Below are 22,943 nucleotides of genomic sequence, written 5' to 3'. Positions count from 1 at the left end.
CCTTGGCCTCAGTCTACATAAGGCCACCACTGCAGCCCAGGCCTGACATCGTGGCCTGGCATAGCAACTGGGTCCCGATGCCAGGGCATAAGCTGGAGCCCCAGAGCCGCAGCCTGGACCAGAGGCCAGGTTCCAACACTGGGTCTTTGACCAGGACCCAAGCTTGATGCCAGGGCCTGACCCAAGCTTGACGCCAGGGCCTGACCCAGAAACCAAGACCTGATGCCTGAGCCTCAGCCTAGGCCAGAGTCCAGGTACAGGTCCTATGATTTAAATTTTTCATTTTTAAAAAATGAAATACATGATTCTGCCTACACAATCCACAATTGCAAAGGTCAATTTCATCCCTAAATCACTATATAACATATCTTTTCAAGAAGATTCAAAAGATCTGATTACCAAAAAAGTCTGAATTTTTATTTGCAAACTAGTGCATCGACTCTCTTGATAAAAGCAAAGCTTAGGCATGTTTAAGGCATTGATTACGGTGTCCAAAAGAAGACTGAACAAAACTAAGCAATATCGAAATCAGGTACTAAGGATGCTCTCAGTGACAGCCACAGCTTACAGCAACCATATCATCATATTTTTTAAGCACCACATTCTCCTCATCATCAAAGTACAGAAGGTTGATTGAATGCAGTTTATTTGGCACACAGCAGGGGGTACTTATATCACTGGATAGTTTTAATGCATGAACGATAGACTGGACAGTAGCATGGTTAGTGGCTCCTAGTCCCTGCCCCAATGGGAAAAGGCAGGCACCCTTGCAGTAGTAGGCATTGTAACCTTTAGGAGAAATGATCCATCCTGCCCACCCAATCTCCTCAAAGTCAACATAAAGAGGGCTCCTTTTGCATGGCATAATTGGACCGTGAATATAAACTGGCACATCACGAATTGTCCTGCTTTTGTTAATTTCTATGACCGAAGGAACATTGTTTTCATTCAGCAACTGGAAAGAAGGGTCCTCATCTGGAGCAGTCAGAGTCTCTAAAAACAAAATACAGAAAGTTAAGTATGTTTCAAGCTTAATGAATTCAGGGAAACAGGAGAAGCATGAAGCCAACATAAAGAAAACCAATTGGTCAAGGAAGGTTACTTGTTATTGAACGCTAGAAGATTTGATACAGAGGCCGCTGTTGAGTTTTTCTTTCTATAGTACAAAGGTTTGAAGAAGAAACTTGTGAAGGAATTCTGAAGGAATGTTAATTAGGTTAAAATGCTTTGCTTAAAAAAAAAATCTTTATAGTGCTTAAATAATGTTAGTGACTCACAGGAAGATAACGTTTAAAAAAGTACATATATTTTTTCTCTCTGAAATTTAAGTTTGCTGCACAATATGAAAAAACTCTTACCCTTCTCCAACGATGCTCATGAACTTGCTGATTGGTAGACAGCTCAGAGCTAAAGTTGTAGGGGTTTCACAAAGCACTTTTGGGTTTGAAAAGAATTTATAGAAAACCTCTTTTTTTCTCAGTGCACACAGTATTATTACATCAAAGCAAGGACTCCTATACACAGTAAGCTAAAGAGAAGCTTCTGGTGTACACAGTGCATCTAAACCTTCACACTCACTCTCAGACTCTCATAGAAACATGACAGCAAAAAAAAAAAAAAGACTAAACACAGCCCATCTTGTCTGCCCATCCACAATTGCTTAGTTCTACAGTCCCTGCCACTCCTTCAGTGATCCCTATGCTTGCCCCATGCTTTACTGAATTCAGATACTGTCCTTGAGTCCACCACAGGAAGGCTGTTCCATGCATCCACCACCCTTTCTCTAAAGAAATACTTCCTTGGATCACCCCTCAGTCTACCATTTTCATCCCATGATCCTTTTCTCCAGAGCCTCCCTTCTATTGAGAGAGACCTGCCTCCTGTGCAATAATATCTCGGAGTTATTTAAATGTCTCTATCAGATTTCCTCTATCCCATCTTTCCTGTAATGCATACATGTTTAGATTTTTAAGTCTGTTTCCATATGTTTTATAATGAAGACCACTCACCATTTTAGTAGCTTCAATCTGGAAAGTAACTTCATTCCATCCTGTTTATACTCCTTTCATAAACTTTGGGGCTTGTTTTTTGACTGGGTGCTGAGTGCATAGTGAAATATTGAGAGTATGTGAAAGGGACCATGGGCAACTTTCACCTACCTTAGCTGCAGCAAAAAAATAAATCTCTGTGAAATTAGAACAAATTTCTAAGTTCCAGAAGTTTCTAAATTTCCTATCATTAGTTTTTACCAACCCTCAGAAATTAAAATAAAACCTGATTTGCATGCACTGCACTTCCACTCTTTAGACACTTTATTGCCTCCGCTTATGCTCCCTATAACTTCTGCCACCACTATCCCCACCCTCCCCTAACCCCAGCTAACTAGCATCTCAACAAATGTGCATGGGGCACTTCTCTGCAGAATAGAAGTGGCAGGAAAACTGTACTAAACGTGGCACTGTCAACAAGTGCATGCTCATAGTCCGTGTGGCAGGCCTACCCCCTTCCTCCCATAGGTCTCCTTCTCCAGTAGGAAATGTGTAGGAAAAGTGGGTGCGGCTTCCATGAGGATTGTGAGTGTATGCACTGATTCATAGTGCTGTGCTCAGTATAATCTTCCTGTTGGGCTCTGTTCCACACAGCAGTGCTCGGCCTGCACAGCTCTGCTGGGGCATAAGTGGAAACAGGGCAGGCGCTAGGGATGTGAATCGGGTGATCGATCGTCTTAACGATCGATTTTGGCTGGGGGAGAGGGAAATCTGATAGTCATGGTTTTTGTTTTTTTTAAATCGTAAAAAATCGTAAATCGGGGGAGGGCGGGAAAACCGGCACCCTAAAACCCACCCCGACCCTTTAAAACAAATCCCCCACCCTCCCGAACCCCCCCAAAATGTTTTAAATTACCTGGGGTCCAGTGGGGGGTCCCGGCGCGATCTCCCGCTCTCGGGCCACGGCTGCGTTAAAAGAAATGGCGCCGGTGGCCCTTTGCCCTTACCATATGACAGGGCAAAGGTAGCACCGGCGCCATTTTGGTTCCTGTCACCCGACGTCACGAGTGCAGGAGATCGCTCCCGGACCCCCGCTGGACCCTCAGGGACTTTTGGCCAGCTTGGGGGGGGGCCTCCTGACCCCCACAAGACTTGCCAAAAGTCCAGCGGGGGTCCGGGAGCGACCTCCTGCACGCGAGCCGTATTGCCAATATTCAAAATGGCGGCGGCGCTACGTTTGCCCTCACTATGTCGACATAGTGAGGGCAAAAGTCAAAATGGCGCCAGCGCTACTTTTGCCCTCACTGACACCGATTTACGATTTTTTGACGATAAATCGGGGGAATTGTTATTGTATCACAGCTCTAACGATTTTTGATGATTTAAAATATATCTGACGATTGTTTTAAATCGTCAAAAAACGATTCACATCCTAGGCACGGCTCAATTTAAGAATCCCACTTTCAGTTTGTAAGCTTGCGAGTGGTATTCTTGATAGCTGCATTTTTATTACAAAGTTATTACTTTTCCCCTAGAAAGGGGTATATTTTGGTACCAACCCCACTCATTGGTAATAATAAATAAATATAAGTGGTATGGCTAATATAAACCCCACAATTACTGGGAATTGTTTTAACCTAGCTAGTTTCAGGAATTGTTTTAAAGGGAGAAATGAAGAAGCTTCTGAATGCACACCACTTACTAGGGATGTGAATCGTGTCCTCGATCGTCTTAACGATCGATTTCGGCTGGGAGGGGGAGGGAATCGTATTGTTGCCGTTTAGGGGGGTAAAATATCGTGAAAAATCGTGAAAAATCAAAAAAACGTAAAATCGCAAAACCGGCACATTAAAACCCCCTAAAACCCACCCCCGACCCTTTAAATTAAATCCCCCACCCTCCCGAACCCCCCCCCCCAAATGACTTAAATAACCTGCGGGTCCAGCGGCGGTCCGGAACGGCAGCGGTCCGGAACGGGCTCCTGCTACTGAATCTTGTTGTCTTCAGCCGGCGCCATTTTCCAAAATGGCGCCGAAAAATGGCGGCGGCCATAGACGAACACGATTGGATGGCAGGAGGTCCTTCCGGGCCCCCGCTGGACTTTTGGCAAGTCTTGTGGGGGTCAGGAGGCCCCCCCCCCAAGCTGGCCAAAAGTTCCTGGAGGTCCAGCGGGGGTCAGGGCGCGATTTCCCGCCGCGAATCGTTTTCGTACGGAAAATGGCGCTGGCAGGAGATCGACTGCAGGAGGTCGTTCAGCGAGGCGCCGGAACCCTCGCTGAACGACCTCCTGCAGTCGATCTCCTGCCGGCGCCATTTTCCGTACGAAAACGATTCGCGGCGGGAAATCGCTCCCTGACCCCCGCTGGACCTCCAGGAACTTTTGGCCAGCTTGGGGGGGGCCTCCTGACCCCCACAAGACTTGCCAAAAGTCCAGCGGGGGTCCGGAAGGACCTCCTGCCGTCCAATCGTGTTCGTCTATGGCCGCCGCCATTTTTCGGCGCCATTTTGGAAAATGGCGCCGGCTGAAGACAACAAGATTCAGTAGCAGGAGCCCGTTCCGGACCGCTGCCGTTCCGGACCGCCGCTGGACCCGCAGGTTATTTAAGTCATTGGGGGGGGGTGGGGGATTTAATTTAAAGGGTCGGGGGTGGGTTTTAGGGGGTTTTAGTGTGCCGGCTCACGATTCTAACGATTTATAACGATAAATCGTTAGAATCTCTATTGTATTGTGTTCCATAACGGTTTAAGACGATATTAAAATTATCGGACGATAATTTTAATCGTCCTAAAACGATTCACATCCCTACCACTTACATTTATTGATTAATTGTCAGAGACCATGAGTGGAAGATGTGGATTCTGGGGTAAAGGATGCTACAGCAATCAGAGCATGAGGTGACGGAAGCAAAATTACTAGTCTTCTAATTGGAAAAGAGGGAATGAAAATACTTTGAGAATTCATCACTAGAAAAGCCCTAGAAGTTTCTGTACCTGCTGAAGAGGAATGAATGTTCTTAGAGGAGCCTCGCCTGCCGTCATCAGTGAAGAGAACCAGGAAAGATTTCTTATTGTCCTGTTTATCTTGACTCTTGGCAAAGCTCATGAAATTAAATTTCAATGAGTTTCTCGATGGAAGAGTTGTAATGATCAGAAAACCATGATTGGAACTGCTATCCTGAGCCCACTTGGAAACCTGTGTATAAAATATAGGCATGTTTCAAGACAACAGGGACTTACTTGCAAGATCTAAATGTAAATACAACCAAAGAAAATCTTTATGAAAGTCATTTGTCTTTTTCCTTTTTTTTTTTTTGTTATTCAAGTACTCATTCTTCTCAACACCAAACCAGCCATACCCCTGCTAAGTCCTTAATGCAGGTTTCTGGTACATTCATATTTTATTTTTTAAGTTCTCCTAAACAAGGAAGCTATCAAACTGTGTTATTTCCAGTTTGGACAGTTTGCTGGACTGTTCTATGTTGAGAGTGACCACCAACTACATTTAAATTATCTTAAAAATAGAAGAATGCCCTAAAAATACATTTTTAAATAGTTCAGTTGGCCAATATAATTAAGCTGTCAGAGCTTCTAATTATCTTCTCACCCTTTTGGAGAAATCCAACATCTTTAAAAGCTCCTTCTATTGAACCACTCCATTAAACTCAAGTTTATTTTTATTTGCTGTTCTGTTAATGTTTGCTCTAAGAACTGTGCCTATTGTTTTTAACTTATGAATATTATTCTATAAACTGCCCTGGGCAATACTACTGTAGGGTGTGGTATATAAGACTTTAAAATAAATCAGTAAGTGGAGGAGTAGCGTAGTGGTTACAGCAGCAAGTTGGAAGCCAGGGTTCAAATCCTGCTGAGGCTCCTTGAAGTAGATATTCAAAAGCAGTTTAGCTGGAAAACTCACAAGTTATCTGTCTAAATAGCAAATGTGGGCATATTCAGACACTTAACCAGATAATTATGTATCTAGCTATAATTTAGCTAGATAAAAAAAAGTGGTGTTTTAGGGGCATTCCTGGCAGGGGATTGATTTATCCAACTAACCTAGCAAAATATTAGGTTTATTTGGCTGGATTAGCCTGTTAACTTTAGACCTGCATCCAAGCAGGTCTAAAGTTATCCGGCCTTGTGTGCCTGGTTAATGTGCTGCTTAACCGGATATCTTTAAAATGTATCCAGCTAAGTAGTGTTGTCATTAAAGAAAAAAAACTCAAACATATAAACGGATTAGTGGGCCAGTCACCTCTCTCTCACTCAAAATATTCTCTAAAGGCCCTCTCGGGCTATGCTCTCGTCCCCCATAAAAGCCTTAAAATGCTACAAAGATCCCTATCCTAATGTTCTCAAAAATCATCTATCATCCTGCCCCCCCCCCCCCCCCACTCAGCCAAAAAGATTGTAAACATCGTGGCATATCCCCCTCCCCCTGATATCCTTCATTTCATTGCCAGGAGCAAGGGACCCTCCACCCCACTCCCAGCACCTCCAGCACTGCTGTAAGACCGGCAGCACTGGAAGCTTAAATGTAGGTTAGGTTTATGCTTCCAGCCCTGCTCCCCACCACGATGTTTACAATCCCTTCTGGATGGATGGATGGAAGAAAGGGATGGGGGGAGGGCAGGATGATAGATGATTTTTGAAAACATCGGGATAGGGGTCTTTGTAGCATTTTAAGGTTTTTATGGGTGATGAGAGCATGGGCCAAAAGGGCCTTTTTATCCGATATTTTGAGGTGGGGGGGGGGGTGATTGGCCCGCTAGTTCGTTCATGTGTTTGAGGTTTTGTTTTTTTTTTTCTTTAATGACAGCGCTACTTAGCCGATAACCTTTCAAGACATTCAGTTATCCAGTCACACAAGGCTGGATAACTAAAAATCTATATTCAAACTCAGCCGGTTAGAGTTTCTGTTGGCAGCTAACTTTACGCTGGTATATTCAGCAGGATATTTATCTCACTGAATATTTGGGACACGTTATCTGACTAACTTTAGATAGATACCTTGTTCACTAAACGACCTACTGACTATTGGCTTCCTTGTGACCTCGGGCAAGTCACTTCATGTACAAACTTAGGCCTCATTTACTAAACATTTTTCCTATAGATACAGAATAGGAGAAAAGCCTTCATAAATCAGGCCCTGTATGTAATCTTTGAAGTGACTGACCAGTCACGAAAGGTAGAATATTAATTACATTTTTAAAAAATCTAGCATCTTGATTCACCCCAAATTAGGAGTTGGATAAATGTATATTCACCCTTCCTTGTGCATTCCACATATTGGACAAGTTGCTCTTATAATAACATAAGAAGTGCCATGCTGGATCAGACCAAGGTCCATTGAGCCCAGCATCCTGTCTCCATCAGGGGCCAGTCCACATCACAAGTACCCATCAGATCCCCAATAGTTGATCTATTTCTTATATTTCACTCCCAGGGATAAGCGCTGGCTTTCCTACATCGACCTGGCTAATAACTAATTTATGGTCTTTTCCTTCAGGAACTATTCCAATCCTGTTTTGAACCCCACTTTGTTAGTAGCCTTGACCACATCCTCTGGTAACAGATTCCATAGCTTGATTGTGCACTGAATGAAAAAATACTTCCTATGATTTAAATTTGCCAGTTGCTAGTTTCATGGAGTGTCCCCTAGTCCTACTGTTATTTGAAAGGGTAAATAACGGCTCTCTATTTACCTATTCCCTGTTCCACTCCACACATAATTTATAAATTTCAATCATATCCCCTCTCAGTCATCACTTTTCAGGGACAAAAAGCCTTAATCTGTTTAGCATTTCTCCATAATGGAGCTTTTCTATCCACTTTATCATTTTTGTCACCCTTCCCTGTACCTTTTCCATGTCCACTGTATTTTTTTAGATAGGGAGACCAGAAATCAACATTTGTTCTATATTCCTTTATAAATAATTCCTAACATTGTATTTGCCTTTTTCACAACTGCCAATACTGAGCCAAAGATTTGAAAATATTATCCACAAGAACTCAGAGGTCCTTTTCCTGGGTGGTGACTTCTAACATAGAACCCAGCATTGTTTACTTGTAGTTGGGATTATTTTTCCCTACATACATTACTTTGTATTTGTCCACATTAAATTGTACCTGCCATTCAGAAGCCTAGTTTCACAAGGTCCTTCTTCAGTTCTTCACAATCCACTGCCATTTTAATGACTCAGTTTTTGTGTCATCTGCAGATCTGGTCACCTCACTCATTTTCCTTTGTTCAGATCATTTATGAATATGTTAAATAGCACAGGTCCCAATACAGACTCCTGAGGCATGCCACTAACAACCTTTCTCCATTCAGAAAACTGACCATTTAGTCCCACCTTCTGTTTCCTGTCCTTTATCCAGTTACCAATCCATAATAGGACACTGCCTCCGAACCCATGACCTTCCAATTTCCTGAGAAGTCTCTCATGAGGGACTTTGTCAAGTGCCTTCTGAAATTCCAAATAATTATATCACCCAGCTCACCTTTCTCTGCATGTTTATTTACACACAAAAAAAATCTAGTAAATTGGTAAGGCAAGACTTCCCCTTGCAAAGACCATGTTGACTCTCCTCCCATTAAACCATGTCTATTTATGTGGTAAGTAATTTTGTTTTTAAGAATAGTTTTAATCATTTTGCCTGGCACTGAAATCAGGCCCACTGGTCTATAGTTTCCCTGATCACCCTGGAACCCTTTTGAAAAATTGGTGTCACATTAGCCATCCTCCAGTTTTCTGGTACCATGGCTGTTTTAAATGATAGTTTGCAATTCACCAGAAACAGGCCTGCAATTTCATTTTTTAGTTCCTTCAGAACTCTGGGGTGAATCCCATCCTGTCCTGGTGATTTGTTAATCTATAGTTTGTCAATCTGAGTTTTACATCCTCTAGTTTCACAGTGATTCCACCTAGTCTCTCAGAGTCATCACAATCACAAGAGCACCATCCTGGGCAAAGTCATCCCTATCATAAATATTCTGGAGGTCAAGTTAGAGGCCTTCCATGTGCAAGATGAAATGGAAGCAGAGGGGTACAAGAGAGACTGAAACCTCTCACAGAAAAGAATACATTCATGTTTGCTACATTTTGGGATCCATGGGTGAAAAGGAGTCTTGCCTTCCAGCCCCATTCATGAAGAAGGTGCTGGTAGCTTAGGTGTCTTAACAGGAGTGCCAGAGGCAAAGGCACAGGAAAGAGTGGCCACCTCAAAGAGTAATGACAAAGCAGGAGCAGGACCCTGTCACTTACCACTTCCTTTCCCACTTCAATATGCCAAAGCTATATTGCCCACAAAGAACCATCTCTCCTGACACAGGCCTTAGCTAAAGCAGCTGACAAGAGAGACACTCACCCAACCCCCAGAAAATGAGACCTCAGCAAATTTCTGTGACACACTATCTCACAAAGCCCACCAAGGACATGAACACAGATACAGTGGAATATTGGGTACACAGATGCATAGTCTGTCCAGACCTAGCCAAGGTGGCTCAGCTCTATTTTTCAAGTCCACCAACTAACATGCCCAGTGAACATGTTTTCTCAATTAGAGAGGACATCATGAGTCCTCATTGCTCAAGGCTGGTGCCAAAGTTGATTGAAAAGCTGATCGTTTTGAAAATCAGTCTGCTTTTGCTTGGATTTCCAGAATTTCCATGTGAGAGGCAAGATGACTGATAGCACCTAGAAGGCCTTGCTGCCACTCTGCCCACCTGTATAATCTTAGGGATTTTGCTGCCACATACCTACCTGCCATACCCCAGATGTACCATCTTAGAGGTCTTGCTGCAACCACTCTACCTACTTGCCATGCCCTGATGTATCACAGATAGCCACATGGAAGTGGGAAGGCAGAATGGCCAGCCTACACCCTGGAAGCAGCAACATGTCCCTGGTGAGAGGAGATGGGCACCTGTAGAGAAAATGAGAAGCTGCATTGATCTTCCACTTGGGTTCAGCTCCCTGAACCTGGTGCCTTGGTGGTCTGCGTTTGAGGGAACAATCGGTTCCAGGAGGCGGAGTGGAAACCTGTGACTGGCCAGAGCTAAGCTCTCAGAGAAAAAGAAACCTGTCCAGGTGATTGACGTACGGGCGATCCTCAGGCAGGCATAGCCCTGAGAAGAACCCAAGGCTGCAAAGAAATGTCCATAAACGACATCATGCTCCAATAGGGGGAGGAGTTTAATACTTTTTTGAGAAGGGGGTAGGGGGGATTGAACATAGCATGATGTCACAAAGTCAAAGTCATAAGATTATTTTGTTATCACGACAGCAGTGGCATAGTGAGGGTCTCCAGTGCCCGAGGACCAATGCATTTGTGCACTTTTCCCACTCTCTCCCACCAGTTTTGGGGAGCCCCCAATCAATTGTACAAATAGAATTCAGAGTGATAGGATATGCAAGGTATGTCATCAACATTTTGCTTCTATGGTGATGCTGCAAAGCCACACAGCAATGCACAAACATCCGGCAGTTCCAATCAAAATTGTAAGACCAATGAGAGCAGCTGCCCATTGACAATGTGAGCTAATGGTGATCATTGCACATGCAGAGAATGTAGAGAGTGTGGAGTGTCAAGATGAAGATGATCTAGATCTATGTGGACTATCTGTTCCAGAAAATGTTTCTGTCAGCAGCATCCCTGTTTGCACAATGGCAGATCACTATTCATCACCATAGCAGGATGAATACTTCTTGCAACAAAACAGTTCAGCATCTTAGTTATTTAATTTTGCAATATTGAACAGCTTTAATTATAATACAAACCGGCTGCAATGCGTGATGAATGCCTAAACTGCATACAATACTAATGCTATTTTGCTCGAGTAAAACACAGACTGCTAATTAGGGATGGATTTTTAGGAGAAATGAAATAGGAAATTAGACAAAATTTCCTATTTTGCTTCATTTTGTTATCAAAGTGAAAATATTGAAAATCCGACAAAATTTTGTTGGTTTTCACGTTTTGTTTTGAAAACAAAATGGATCCATCAGGCTTAGGCTCGAAGTCAGGGCCTCGCTTATGGAATAGGCAGAGATCTAAAGCAAGGGCCTCTGCCTAGGTCAGAGCATGATGTCGGGGCCTGGGTCTAGGACCGAGGCTGGGGCCTCGCCTAGATATAGGCCATGGCCTGATGCACAAACCATGGCCTAGGCCCGAGCAGATGCCAGGGTCTTGGCCAAGGCCCAGGCCTAAAGCCGAGGCCTTGACTGAGACCCCAAAAATGTAAAAATATTACCTGCTCTGAGGATCCATAGTCATTGTCCTGGTCCAGACCCAACACCTGGGCCTTGGTCCAGCCCTAGGTACAATGCCAGGACCTGACCTGAAGACCTGGTCCTGAAGCCTGTGCCTCAGCCTAGGCCAGGGCTCAAGCCCAGGCCCAACAACAGGACCCAACCTGGTGGCCAGGTCCTGATGCCTAGGATCAAGGCCCAAGCCCAGGCCTGATGCCATGACCCAATCTGGAGACTAGGTCCTTATGCCTAGGTCAGGGCCCAAGCAGGATCCTGATGCCTAGGTCAGGGCCCAAGCCCAGGCCTGATACCATGACCCAATTTGGAGACCAAGTCCTGATGCCAGAGCCTGGACTCGGACCCCAGGCCCAACACCAGGACCCGACCTGGAGGCGGGTCCTGATGCCTTGGCCTAGGCCCAGGCCCGACACTGCAACCCAGTCTGGCGCATTCACCCCAGCAGATGGTGAATGCGCCAGACTCTTTTATAAAGGCCTATGCTACTGGATTAGTTGATCCACCAAATGTAGCCTTAGCTCTGCATGGGAAAGGCATCTCTCACTCCAGCTGTCTATAAAGTTCTATAAAGTTCTTTCTTTTTCCCAATCCCCTTCCCCTACACTATTTTCTGACACTTGCTCTTGCCCTGGCTGTCCATTGCTCGGCATGCTTGCTGCAGCACTCCTCAGGCCCCTCATACCACTCCATTTACTATTTACTATTTTATAGATTAGGATTAGCCATTAGCCACATAGCGCCTTTGACTGGGAAAGGCATCCCCCACTCTAGCTATCTAGGAGGTTACTTTTAAATCTACTTCCTCTACGGTACTCGTCAATTCTTGCTCTTGCCCTAGCCATCTGTTTATTTTTACACAGGCCTTACCCACCCAGTTATTTTTAATGGTTTCATGGTCTCTTAGACATTTTCTTCAGACTTCATACACTTACGGTTTTTGTGATTCTTGGTTTCATCCAGTATTTAGCCTTCAATGGATTATATCACAGCAAAAGGCAAGGGTAACAGAACTGCAACACCCAGAACTACCAGGACCTCACTCTCCATTACTTCTGAGGTAATGTAAGAAGTATTTGCAAACACTAATTCGGAAGAAGAATCATGTCCTGGATTCCTGAATCACAGGATATTAAGTAGCTAGTGGCTAATTAAGGAGTATTTTGTATCTCTACTCAGTAGCATCTTAGCCTCAAATGAAGACCAACTCTAAGCTCAGCCAGCTCTTTCAGAAATGACAGGCTTCCTCCAGGGATTTTATCTGGCTTCTTCCTACCTAGGGCTTTCTAACAATTTAGTTGGTTCTCTTGGAGTGTTCTTGCCACTCTGGATGACTGTTTTTTACCTTTCATGTTTTCACCCTATATCACTGCCTTGGGGGATTTTATGCCTCTTTTGGTGTTTTGGTTCACCCTTCATGGAACCTTCAGCTGTTCATGCCACAAATGGTGTCATTTCGCCACTGTTGTTGGTGCCATTTTTTGAAGCCTTAGGATCTTCTTCCCACTCTAGCTTTCTTCTTTATTGATTCTTCTGGGGTGTTTTGTTCCCAGAACAAAAATGTGAAAAATGACAAAAAAATAACATTTTTTCCTCCCATTGTACCTGTTTTGTGGTTCTTCATTTTCTTCTACCCCTCACCCTGTTTGTTTCTTGATTACATTAAGGTGGTTTGTCCATAAAAGCCCTCAGTCAGAAGAATCAAATACAGACAAAACATACCAGGAGAGACCATTCCCATTTTCTGAATGTGGTGCAAATTTCAGAAAGAATAAAGAAATAAAGCAACACCTGAAAATACACAAAGGGAAGAGACTGTGTTCAGCTTTAGAATATGATCAAACCTTTTTTTTTTTTAATAAAGCAAACCTCACAACTTAACAGGAAAATTACACTGATGAGAAAACATTTACATGTTCTAATTGTGACCCTAACTTTCAGAATGCAAATTTCACAAGCAAGCCATAATTCCACAAAGTAGCAAGACCAAGTTTAAAAAGGAATGAAATAAAAGCTATCATAAAAATTATACTGATAACAGGTTATTATCTTGTCCTAAATCTGACAAGTGGCAAGTACTTCCACAGGAAGACACATATCTCCCATGCCACTCTACCTTGCTGCTATACCCTTCATACCTCACCTTGGGGATCTTTCTGATACTCAGACTTGCTGCCATACCCAGTCCTTACTCCTTGGGTTATTTTCTGCCATTCTGCCTTGCTGCCAAACCCCAGGTTCTACACTTTGTTGTGTTCTTGATACTTGGGGGAGAGGCGGGGGGGGGGGGGGGGAGGCTGCTTTGCTCCTCTCATAGAGCTTTTATGTGTTGATGCTCTCTTTGGCTGCTTTGTCCTTGTATCAGTGCCTTCAGGGTTTTTCCTACCATCTCTGCTGCTTTGTTCCCCCTTCATGGTGCCTTAGGATGTTGATGCACTCTTGGTGCCACTTTGAGTCTCGAGCTGCCATTGAGGGTTCATAGCCTGGGTTGTTGTTGCCCTCTTTTGAAGTCACTCTTGCTGCTTCTTTGCTCCTCTTATTATACCTTAAAGAATTCCTGCCACTGCTAGTACCCCTTTACCCTTTACAAAGCCTTAGGCTATTCATGCCACATTTGGTGCCACTTTAACACAGTCTAGGTACTTTGAAGTTCTTTCCCCCTTTTGTTACTATATTCCCACAAATTTTGTGAGAATTTATGAGAAAACCCCAATTATGGAGAACAAAATAGGTTGCAGTGCTTCCCATATTGACTTTAATGGTCAACATATGAACAAATAAAACAACTGAATGATTAATTTTGGGGGGAGGGGGGTTGAAAGTAAAGAAACAAATTGAAATTCCCACATAATTAATGAATGAATGAACCAAAAAGATTTTTTTTCCTCTGCACAACCCTAAAAAATGTGCATGTACTGTATTTGGGTAGGTAGGTACTGCATTTGTAGGTGGTCTGTGGGCAGAATGAAGAATATTAAATTAGTAGGGGTGTGCATTCGTTTTCGACGTATTGGCAATCCGCAACGTATATGTCCCTATTCGTTATATTCATGGGGAAGCGAAACGTATCGCAATTCCCCACAAATATAACTTATCATCTGTTTCATCCGTTGCATGGTGCAAGGTGTGCGCACGCGCTTTTCTTCGCCGCCATTTGCAATCAGAGGATGCCATTTCAGTGTATCCACTATCCAGAGCCAAAAACCAGCCCTTTCCTGTGAGTTATCACTGACTCACAGGAAAGGGTCAGACAGGTTTGGCACGGATACTGGAATGCAGCGTATCAGCGATAACATTTTGTGAAATGCTCTGAATGCAGCCAATTGTGCTGTCATTCAGTGCTCAGTGACGATTTTCCTGATGACCCAGCACTATATATTCTTAAGCACGTGGCGTGCCATGTACATTCTTTGCAGGGGTGGTGTGGGGAAGTGGTCTCTGAGGAAGCAGGCTCCACTCAGAGCTAGTCTGAGTTCAGAAAACTCTAATGAATTGCTAGCTAGACTAGTTAGTAGGGAAAAAAAAGCTATTTATTCTTTATTTGGCTGCAGTGCCTGTGCCAACTAGCCCTGTTTGTTTTTTAAGCAGTTTATTTATGAGACCTGAGATGGTCTCTCTGTGTCAGGGAGAGAAGCTGATAGTAGTGCCATTTTGTTTCATTCACCCTCTGGGCTAGGCTGCAAGCAAGCACCATTTGGGTGTTGTGGCTGGGAGAGATATATTCAATTTTGCTAGAATCTCCATTGGAAAATATATTTCATCGATTTTCCTGCTGTGCCAACAATTCCAGCTTTTTTAAACTGAGTTTGTTTAATTCAACTCACTCAGTCTTTCTGTGCACTGGGCTTCATTGGGCTGGCAGTTTAGCAGACTGAACTTTATCATTGGGACAGTCTGTGTAGTGAAATCCCCCAGTCTGCCTCTTTTGTGCTTACAAGCAAGCTGCGTGTGTGTGTGCATAGCACACACGTTACATTAGTGCATAGCAAGGCACTGTGACAGTAGGCAGTGGGTAGTTTAACAGACTAAACTTTATTATTGGGACAGTCTGTGCAGTGAAATCCCCAGTCTGCCTCTTTTGGGCTTACAAGCAAGCTGCGTGTGTGTGCACACCACACACGTTACATTAGTGCATAGCAAGGCACTGTGACAGTGGGCAGCCAGTAGGCACTAGGCAGTGACATTAAATCCATAATGTCAAGGAAAGCTAGATGTAGTTGAGTGATTGGGACTGGCAGAGGAGGCACTTCAAAAGGCACTAGTGCCACTCCCCATTAAAGTTAAAAAGGGACCTGTCGCAATCTAAACTGTTTGGAGGGGCAGGCAGTTACATCCAGAAAAAAATGAAATCTGGCCATGATGCATCACCATCACCACCACCTGTTTCTGGCCCTGTAGTTTTGGAGGTGAGGGAAGGGGAGGCTGAGTCATGCCAGACAAAATGTCAACACCCAAAAGCAGTAGGGGTCAGAAGTCTCGACTAACACTTAGCGTTGACAATGTAGTGCAGTCACTGTTTGCTTCTGATTCAGATGAAAAATCATGTTTTGTGGGATTCTCATCAGAAATGGAAGAAGTAATAGCTGACGACGCTTTAGGAGGATCAGTTAGTCCTATCTTAGCCTCCACTTCAGTGCAGCAGGGGAGAGATGAAACTGATGAGGAGGAGGAAGAGCAGTCAGCGCAGGCACAGAGGGTGACTGAGGCCCCTGGCATTGCTTCTCAGGGTGCACCCACTACTTCAGCAACAGTGCCAGCATCCACCCCCAAGGCTTTAGAGAAGGGAGGATCACGAAAGACATCAGCGATCTGGAGCCACTTTAAAGTGACGGATGACCCGTGTTTTGCTCGGTGTAATTACTGTGGCAGGGATATTAGCAGAGGCAAGCAAATGTGACATCTATCTAATTTTGGCATGACATCATATGAAGAGGCAACACCCAACAAGAGTACTGCCATCTTGGGATGGTGGCAGTACCAGTCAGGGGACCCCTTCCAAGCAGCGTAAAGTGGTTCAAAAGCAGCAGAGTCAGCCCATGCCCTCATCCCTTTCTAGCAGTCAGGTGGCAGGCCAGCAACCTCCTGAAATGTGGCAGAAGCGACAACCCACCATGGAGGAAATTGGGTGGAATGCGGTAACGCTATCCCGGGGTAGGAGGCAGGCAGCCTCAAAAGTTGTAACCAGGAGCATTGGGGAAATGATTGCCCTTGATGACCAGCCCTTAAAGTTGGTGGAGAATGTGGGTTTCAAGTATTTTCTGAAGGTCATAGTTCCAAATTACAAAGTCCCCTCCAGAACCACATTTAGCAGAAAGGTCATCCCTAGCCTGTACAAGCAGTGTCGCAGTCGCATGCAAGCGCTGCTAGCTAAGGCAGAGGGGAGAGTGCATTTCACCTGCGATATCTGGACCGCCATGAATGCTGCACACTCTTACCTCTCCCTGATAGCACACTGGTGGCACCTGGCTGAGGCAGGGGCAGCCAGCAGCTCTATTACTGAACAAGTATCAGGGTGGAGGTGGGCTTTACTGCACACCCACCTGACGGACCAGGCCCATACCGCAGCCAATATTCTAGCATGCATCAGACAGGTGCTGGGGGGCTGGCAACTACACCAGCGAGACAAGAATCCTCAGGCAGGGTTCTTTGTCACAGACAATGATGCAAACATGGTTAAGGCAATAAACGACGGGCACTTTAAAAACATCCGATGTTTTGCACACACTCTGCACCTGGCAGTGAAGTCAGCTCTGGGATTGGATTCCAATGACAAAGAGAATGAATACCTGCATAGGTTAATACAGAAGTGCAGGAACATAGCAGCACACTTCCACAGAAGTGCAAAGGCGGGGCAGGTTCTCTGACAAAAGCAAACTGATTTGGAGATGGCCTCACAAGCATCTCATTCAAGACATTGCCACCCGGTGGAACTCCACCTTTATGATGCTCAAGAGGTTAGTGGAGCTGCAGACACCCCTTCATGAACTTTCTGGTACAATGGACATAGGTGTGCAGAATCCCCTAGGGCATCATGATTGATTAGTCATGAGTCAGCTGGTAAAAATCCTGCAGCCCTTCAAGGATGTCACGGAGGAGCTGAGTTCCAGAAGTGCCACCTTGGCTGACATCATCCCTATAGTTAATCTCCTAGATGAACATTTGGAGACCTTTAAACAGGAAGAGGGAATGACAGTTGAGGTGCTGCATTGTCTGGACGTTTTGCAGCAGCAGGTGGAAGAGAGATTAAGGCCTTTAACAGATCAGAACACATACATGCTCGCCACAGTCTGTGATCCCCGTATGAAAGGGAAACTCGCCCTACATTACGATTGTCTCTTACTGGTGAAGGACCTGCTGTTAGCAAAAGTCCGTGAACAGGAGCGCCAGAGTCAGAGACAGATTAGGCATGAAGCAGAGGTAGAAACAGCGGGCACTTCAGAGAGTTGTGCTGCTAGCCCAAGCAGGAGTAGCAATCTGTCAGCGACAGATAGTACCTCCTCCTCCACTTCAGAACACCAAAGGCATGATGCCCATAAAGATTCATCTGTTGTGCAATGGGAGAGAGAGAAAGAGAGAAAGCAGCTGGCATAAGTGACTCTCAGTCCACCCAAGCAAAGGAGACACCAGAACAGCTGCCAGTGACACGGTATCTCTCAGATCCGACAGAGAACATGCAGACAGATCAGCTGGCATATTGGGCACACAAGTCCACTGTCTGGCCACACCTAGCCAAAGTCGCTCAGCGATATCTGTCATGTCCACCAACCAGTGTGCCCAGTGAATGTGTCTTTTCAATGACAGGGGATATCATGAGCCCTCACTGCTCAAGGCTGGCACCAGAGTTGATGGAAATGCTAGTATTTTTGAAAGTAAACCTGCCTTTGCTTGGGTTTCCAAATTTTCTAGGCCTTATGTCCCTACAAGGGTTTGATCTCTGTCCTCGACTGCTATACCTGTCCGTCCAGGCCTTATGTCCCTAGGTGGGATTGACTCTGTCCTGTATTGCTGTGCCTGTCCGTCCAGACCTTATGTCCCTACAAGGGTTTGACTTAGATTGTAAGCCCTCTGGGGATAGGGAAATACCTACAGTACCTGAGTGTAATCCACTATGAAGTGCTGGAAAAGCATGAAAAGCAGAATATAAATAAATTTAAAAAAAATAAAATTGCTGTGCCTTTCCATCCACACCTTATGTCCCTACATGGGCTTGACCTCTGTCCTCGACTGCTGTGCCTGTCCATCAAGGCCTTATGTCCCTATGTGGGCTTGACCTCTGTCCTCGACTGCTGTGCCTGTCCATCCAGGCCTTATGTCCCTAGGTGGGATTGACTCTGTCCTTGATTGCTGTGCCTGTCTGTCCAGGCCTTATGTCCCTAGGTGGGATTGACTCTGTCCTGTATTGCTGTGCCTGTCCGTCCAGGCCTTATGTTCCTAGGTGAGATTGACTCTGTCCTGTATTGCTGTGCCTGTCTGTCCAGGCCTTATGTTCCTACAAGTGTTTGACCTCTATTGCTGTGCCTTTCCATCCAGGCCTTATGTCCCTTCATGGGCTTGACCTATGTCCTCAACTGCTGTGCCTGTCCGTCCAGGCATTATGTCCCTAAGTGGGATTCATCTCTGTCCTCAACTGCTGTGCCTGTTCGTCCAGGCCTTATGTCCAGTCCTAACGGCTGAACCCTCATTGCAAAGGGAAACCTCAGTCTCTGGCAATTCAAACTTGTAATCCTTCACAGCATGGATCCTTAAATAAAACAAACAGTTTTCTTTAGTTTCAGGGCAAAGAAGAGAACTTCCTCAGTCTTGCTTATGAAGTCATGATCTGTTTACAAATGCTTAAATCCTAACAATTCATACCATTATACACTCTATGGGCCAACCCATTCCAGGGAGCCCTTCCCTGCTCAAAGGAATGGGAACTCTCCCCGTTGTTGCAGCCTCTCTTTTACCACCTGTTGACCCATGTTCAGAACAAGAAAAGATCTCCAAGGTACTTAGACTGTGGCAAACACAACACAGTGAGACCATGCTCACAGTGAGACCCTGCTCCAGGTCACCATGCTTTGCAGGCTCGTGCTCCACTCTAGGGGCCAACCCATTCCAGGGAGCCCTTCCCGGCTCAAAGGAAAGGGAACTCTCCCCGGGTGTAGCCAGCCTGTATCTACCCTCTGACCTATGTTGAACCACCGTTTACATGTTAACTTCCTCTGCCTCGGCGTTGAAAATTCTCATTTGTATATCTGCTAACTCTACCAGATTTTAAAAGACCAGTGAGAGCTCACTAGATGCCAACAGAAACACCCCATTCTAGGGAGCCCTTTCCTGCTCAAAGCAAAGAGAATTCTCCCCGGGTGTAGCCAGCCTGTGTCTACCATCTGCCTCTGTGCCTTGCTGCCATACACCAGATGACTCATTCAACTCCTTGTGGTGTTCTGGCCACTATCATGGTTGCTCAGTGTGTTGGTGCTAGTCTTTCTGCTTGCTATATTCCTCCTTCATTGTGCTGTAGGATGTCAATGCCACTTGTCTTGCCGCTTTGCCTGTCGTGCTGCCTTCGAAGGTTCATGCATCTGTTATCGGTGCTCTCTTTTGAAGCTGTGGTGTGTTTTTGACACTCTCGCTGCTGCTTTGTGCCTCTATTAAAGCACTCTTCTTGCCACTCCTGGTATTCCTTTTGCCCCTTTAAAGTACCTTAGGCTATTCATGCCACTTTGGTGCCACTTTGCCACAGTCTAAGTACCTTGGAGCTGTTTTGTTGTTCTGATGATTGCTCCCCAGAAGTTTCATTAAAATTGATAATAAAACCCCAATTCTGCAGCCAAAAATAGGCTACAAATACTTCCCCCATTGACTTTAATGGGAACCGGAAAACGAATGCACGTATCAATAGAGATGTGAATCGGAACCAGTATCAGTTCGGATTCCGGTTCCGATTCACATTGTGAAATTTTTATCTTGCAGTCTGATCGGGTTTTTTTTTTTTTCTTTGTTTTTTGTTTTTTTTTTTTAAATCGGCTGCGCCCGAGCCGATAACCAAAAAATACAGCCGACTCTTTCAAATGAGTTTGTTAGTATCCCCCCACCCTCCGGACCCCCCCAAAATGTTTAAATACCAGGTGGTCCAGCGGGGGTCCCGGAAGCATTCTCCCGCGCTTGGGCCGTCGGCTGCCAGTAAACAAAATGGCGCCGATGGCCCTTTGCCCTTGGCATGTAACAGGGTATCCGTGCCATTGGCCGGTCCCTGTCACATGGTAGGAGCAATGGATGGCTGGCGCCATCTTTAAAAATGGCACGGGTCATCCAGTGCACCTACCATGTGACCGGGGCCGACCAATAGCACCGATAGCCTCTGTCACATGGTAAGAGCAAAGGGCCATCAGCACCATTTTGATTAGTGGCAGCTGACGGCCCGAGCACGTGAGAATGCTCCCGGGACCCCCGCTGGACCACCAGTATTTAAAAATTTTGGAGGGGGGGCCGGAGGGTGGGGGGATACTAACAAACTCATTTTAAAGGGTCAGGTTGTGTTTTTAGGTTGTGTCCTTTCTTCCCACCCCCCCCAATGATAAGAAAACCCACTAAATTAATTGTGGGGTTTCCTATCGTTATCGGGGACCCCCCCCCGATACAGACGATATTGAAAATATCGGATGATATTTTCAATCGTCAGATAAACGATTCACATCCCTACGTATCAACGTATCAGGGCGCCATTGAACGAATGCAACGTATGTGGGCCCCGACGAATATGTATCCCGAATCCAACGAATACTTTCTGGCTGCACATCCCTATAAATTAGCAATCTATGGTATGTCTTCTGCACTTCAAAAGTTTACTGTGCTGTGAAAAATTTGTCAAATATCTATTTTTTTCTGCAGAATTTCCCAAATATCTGCTTTTACAATAGCTGCTATTGGATTTTTTCCCTCTAGCAGGTTGAATAATGGAGGAAAAAAATCCAATAGCAGCTATTGTAAAAGCAGATATTTGAGAAATTCTGCAGAGAAAAATAGATATTTGACTAAATTACCCATACCATAAGGGGTGATATCATCCAGTGGCACCAAACAGACCCCTCTCTCTACTGAGTATGTGCATGAATTCCTGCATGGGCATTGCCTCGTGAGCGCTCTCAGTCTTTTTTCATCCAAGCACTGGTATGGGCCCTGTACCTCTCTCTCTCTCTCTGTTTTTTCTTAGAATGTCTAAGTTTTAATTTAAAAATTATAAAAACAAAAATACCATAGTAAGTGGGTTTAAGAACTGTTCCTTTGTTTTTCTCTGCTTTGCTGCCTCAGCTTTCCCTTGTTAGCTTTTTAGTGTTAAAAAGAAAAAAATCATACCTTTGTAACTATTGGAAGGAAAAAATTCTGTTCATTGTACAATCTTTGATTCCTTCTCTGGTCTCCCCCTGTGATGTAGTTCTTTTCAGTTTTTAGGATTGAGAAGGATGCTGGACCAAGGGATACCAGAGCCTGAGGGGGATCTGTGTTGCATTCCCCAGCTGAATCTCCTACAGAAGGCTCCAAGGCCACTGAGGATTACAGCCATTCTCTGGCTTTGGAACTGCCAAAACCAAAGTATCCAGCTTTGGTGGTCATGCAAGACCCATCGATGCCATTCAGCATTTATGCCACTTGGATAACTCAGGCAATATGACCCAGTGCACAGGGGTCCATCCAACACAAGCACCACATATGCAATTCTGAGCTTCTGCATTGCTGATGCAAACCCAGCATTCCAGCTGAGATCTCAGCACTGGCACCACTGATACATTTCTGGTGCTCCGGAACTGCCACTACAATCCTGGTGCACTAGTACTGCTAGTACAATCTAGGCACACTAGTGCTGATGATGCAATCCCATGCGCCTACATTGCTGAAGCCATCCCACTGCACCAGTATTGCTGACACAATCCCAGTATACTGGCACCACTGACATAATCACAGTGCACCAGCACCATTAACGAAAATCCAACCTTCTGGCACCATGGATGACCCCCAGTGCGGGTAATGCAATTCGAACCTCTGGTGCCTCTGATGTAGTTTGGGCCTCCAGCACCACTGATCTAATTAAGCACAATGAAATGATGCAGTTTCCTATCTCCAATGCAGAGCAAGGTCCAGCATCATAGCAATGTCCAACACACAGCATTTCATCAGATAGGGGCATTTGAAAGTCTGCTCAAACCAATGGGTTGGCCAAGGACAGCGATTAGATCCCAAAGACGACTCCACAGAAATTCTTTCCTGCAGCCCTCTGACTCTGTCCCAGGCCTTTTTGAGTCTAAATAGGTGATGATTTTCCCTAATAGATACTATACTTTGTAGTAGCTAAGTATAGGGAGGTAATTATCTATCACCACTGCCCGGGATAGTAAATCTCCTTCCAAATGAGTCCCACTATCTCCTTTTTTTTTTTTATTTAAAAATGCTTTAATGTTTGTTTCATGATGAGTTTTGGTTTTTTTTTAATTTAAACTTTTTATTCAGTTTTGAAACACGAACAATTCAACAACATGTTCCCGTATAATAGTTTAGTGGGGATGAGAATGAAACCCATAAATATTAGATATGTGGTACAATTTTGTAAGATCGTGGCCTTACCTATTCAAACTTTCAGAATGGTACATTCAAAATAAAACATATCACCCTCATGCACATGGCATCCCTCCACAATTACTGTTGC

The 22,943-nt window shown here is 44.8% G+C and overlaps 1 protein-coding gene across 1 annotated transcript in view; it reads right to left on the bottom strand.

Moving 5' to 3' along the window:
* Window positions 1–547: 547 nt before the first annotated feature.
* LOC115096194 (bone morphogenetic protein 2-like) overlaps window positions 548–22,943 on the bottom strand; it is a 34,942-nt gene continuing 12,546 nt past the window's right edge. The window contains exons 4-7 of the mRNA XM_029610705.1: window positions 4,980–5,181; window positions 1,821–1,843; window positions 1,750–1,756; window positions 548–975 (exon numbers count right to left, since the gene is read on the bottom strand). Of these exons, the coding sequence (XP_029466565.1) occupies window positions 548–975; window positions 1,750–1,756; window positions 1,821–1,843; window positions 4,980–5,181 (660 nt within the window). The remainder of the gene's footprint in view (window positions 976–1,749; window positions 1,757–1,820; window positions 1,844–4,979; window positions 5,182–22,943) is intronic.

The sequence above is a fragment of the Rhinatrema bivittatum genome, chromosome 7 (genome assembly GCF_901001135.1).
Source record: "Rhinatrema bivittatum chromosome 7, aRhiBiv1.1, whole genome shotgun sequence".
NCBI classification, from domain to species: domain Eukaryota; kingdom Metazoa; phylum Chordata; class Amphibia; order Gymnophiona; family Rhinatrematidae; genus Rhinatrema; species Rhinatrema bivittatum.
The sequence above is the reverse complement of the archived record's forward strand: the minus strand, read 5'-3'. Positions and strand labels throughout refer to the sequence as shown.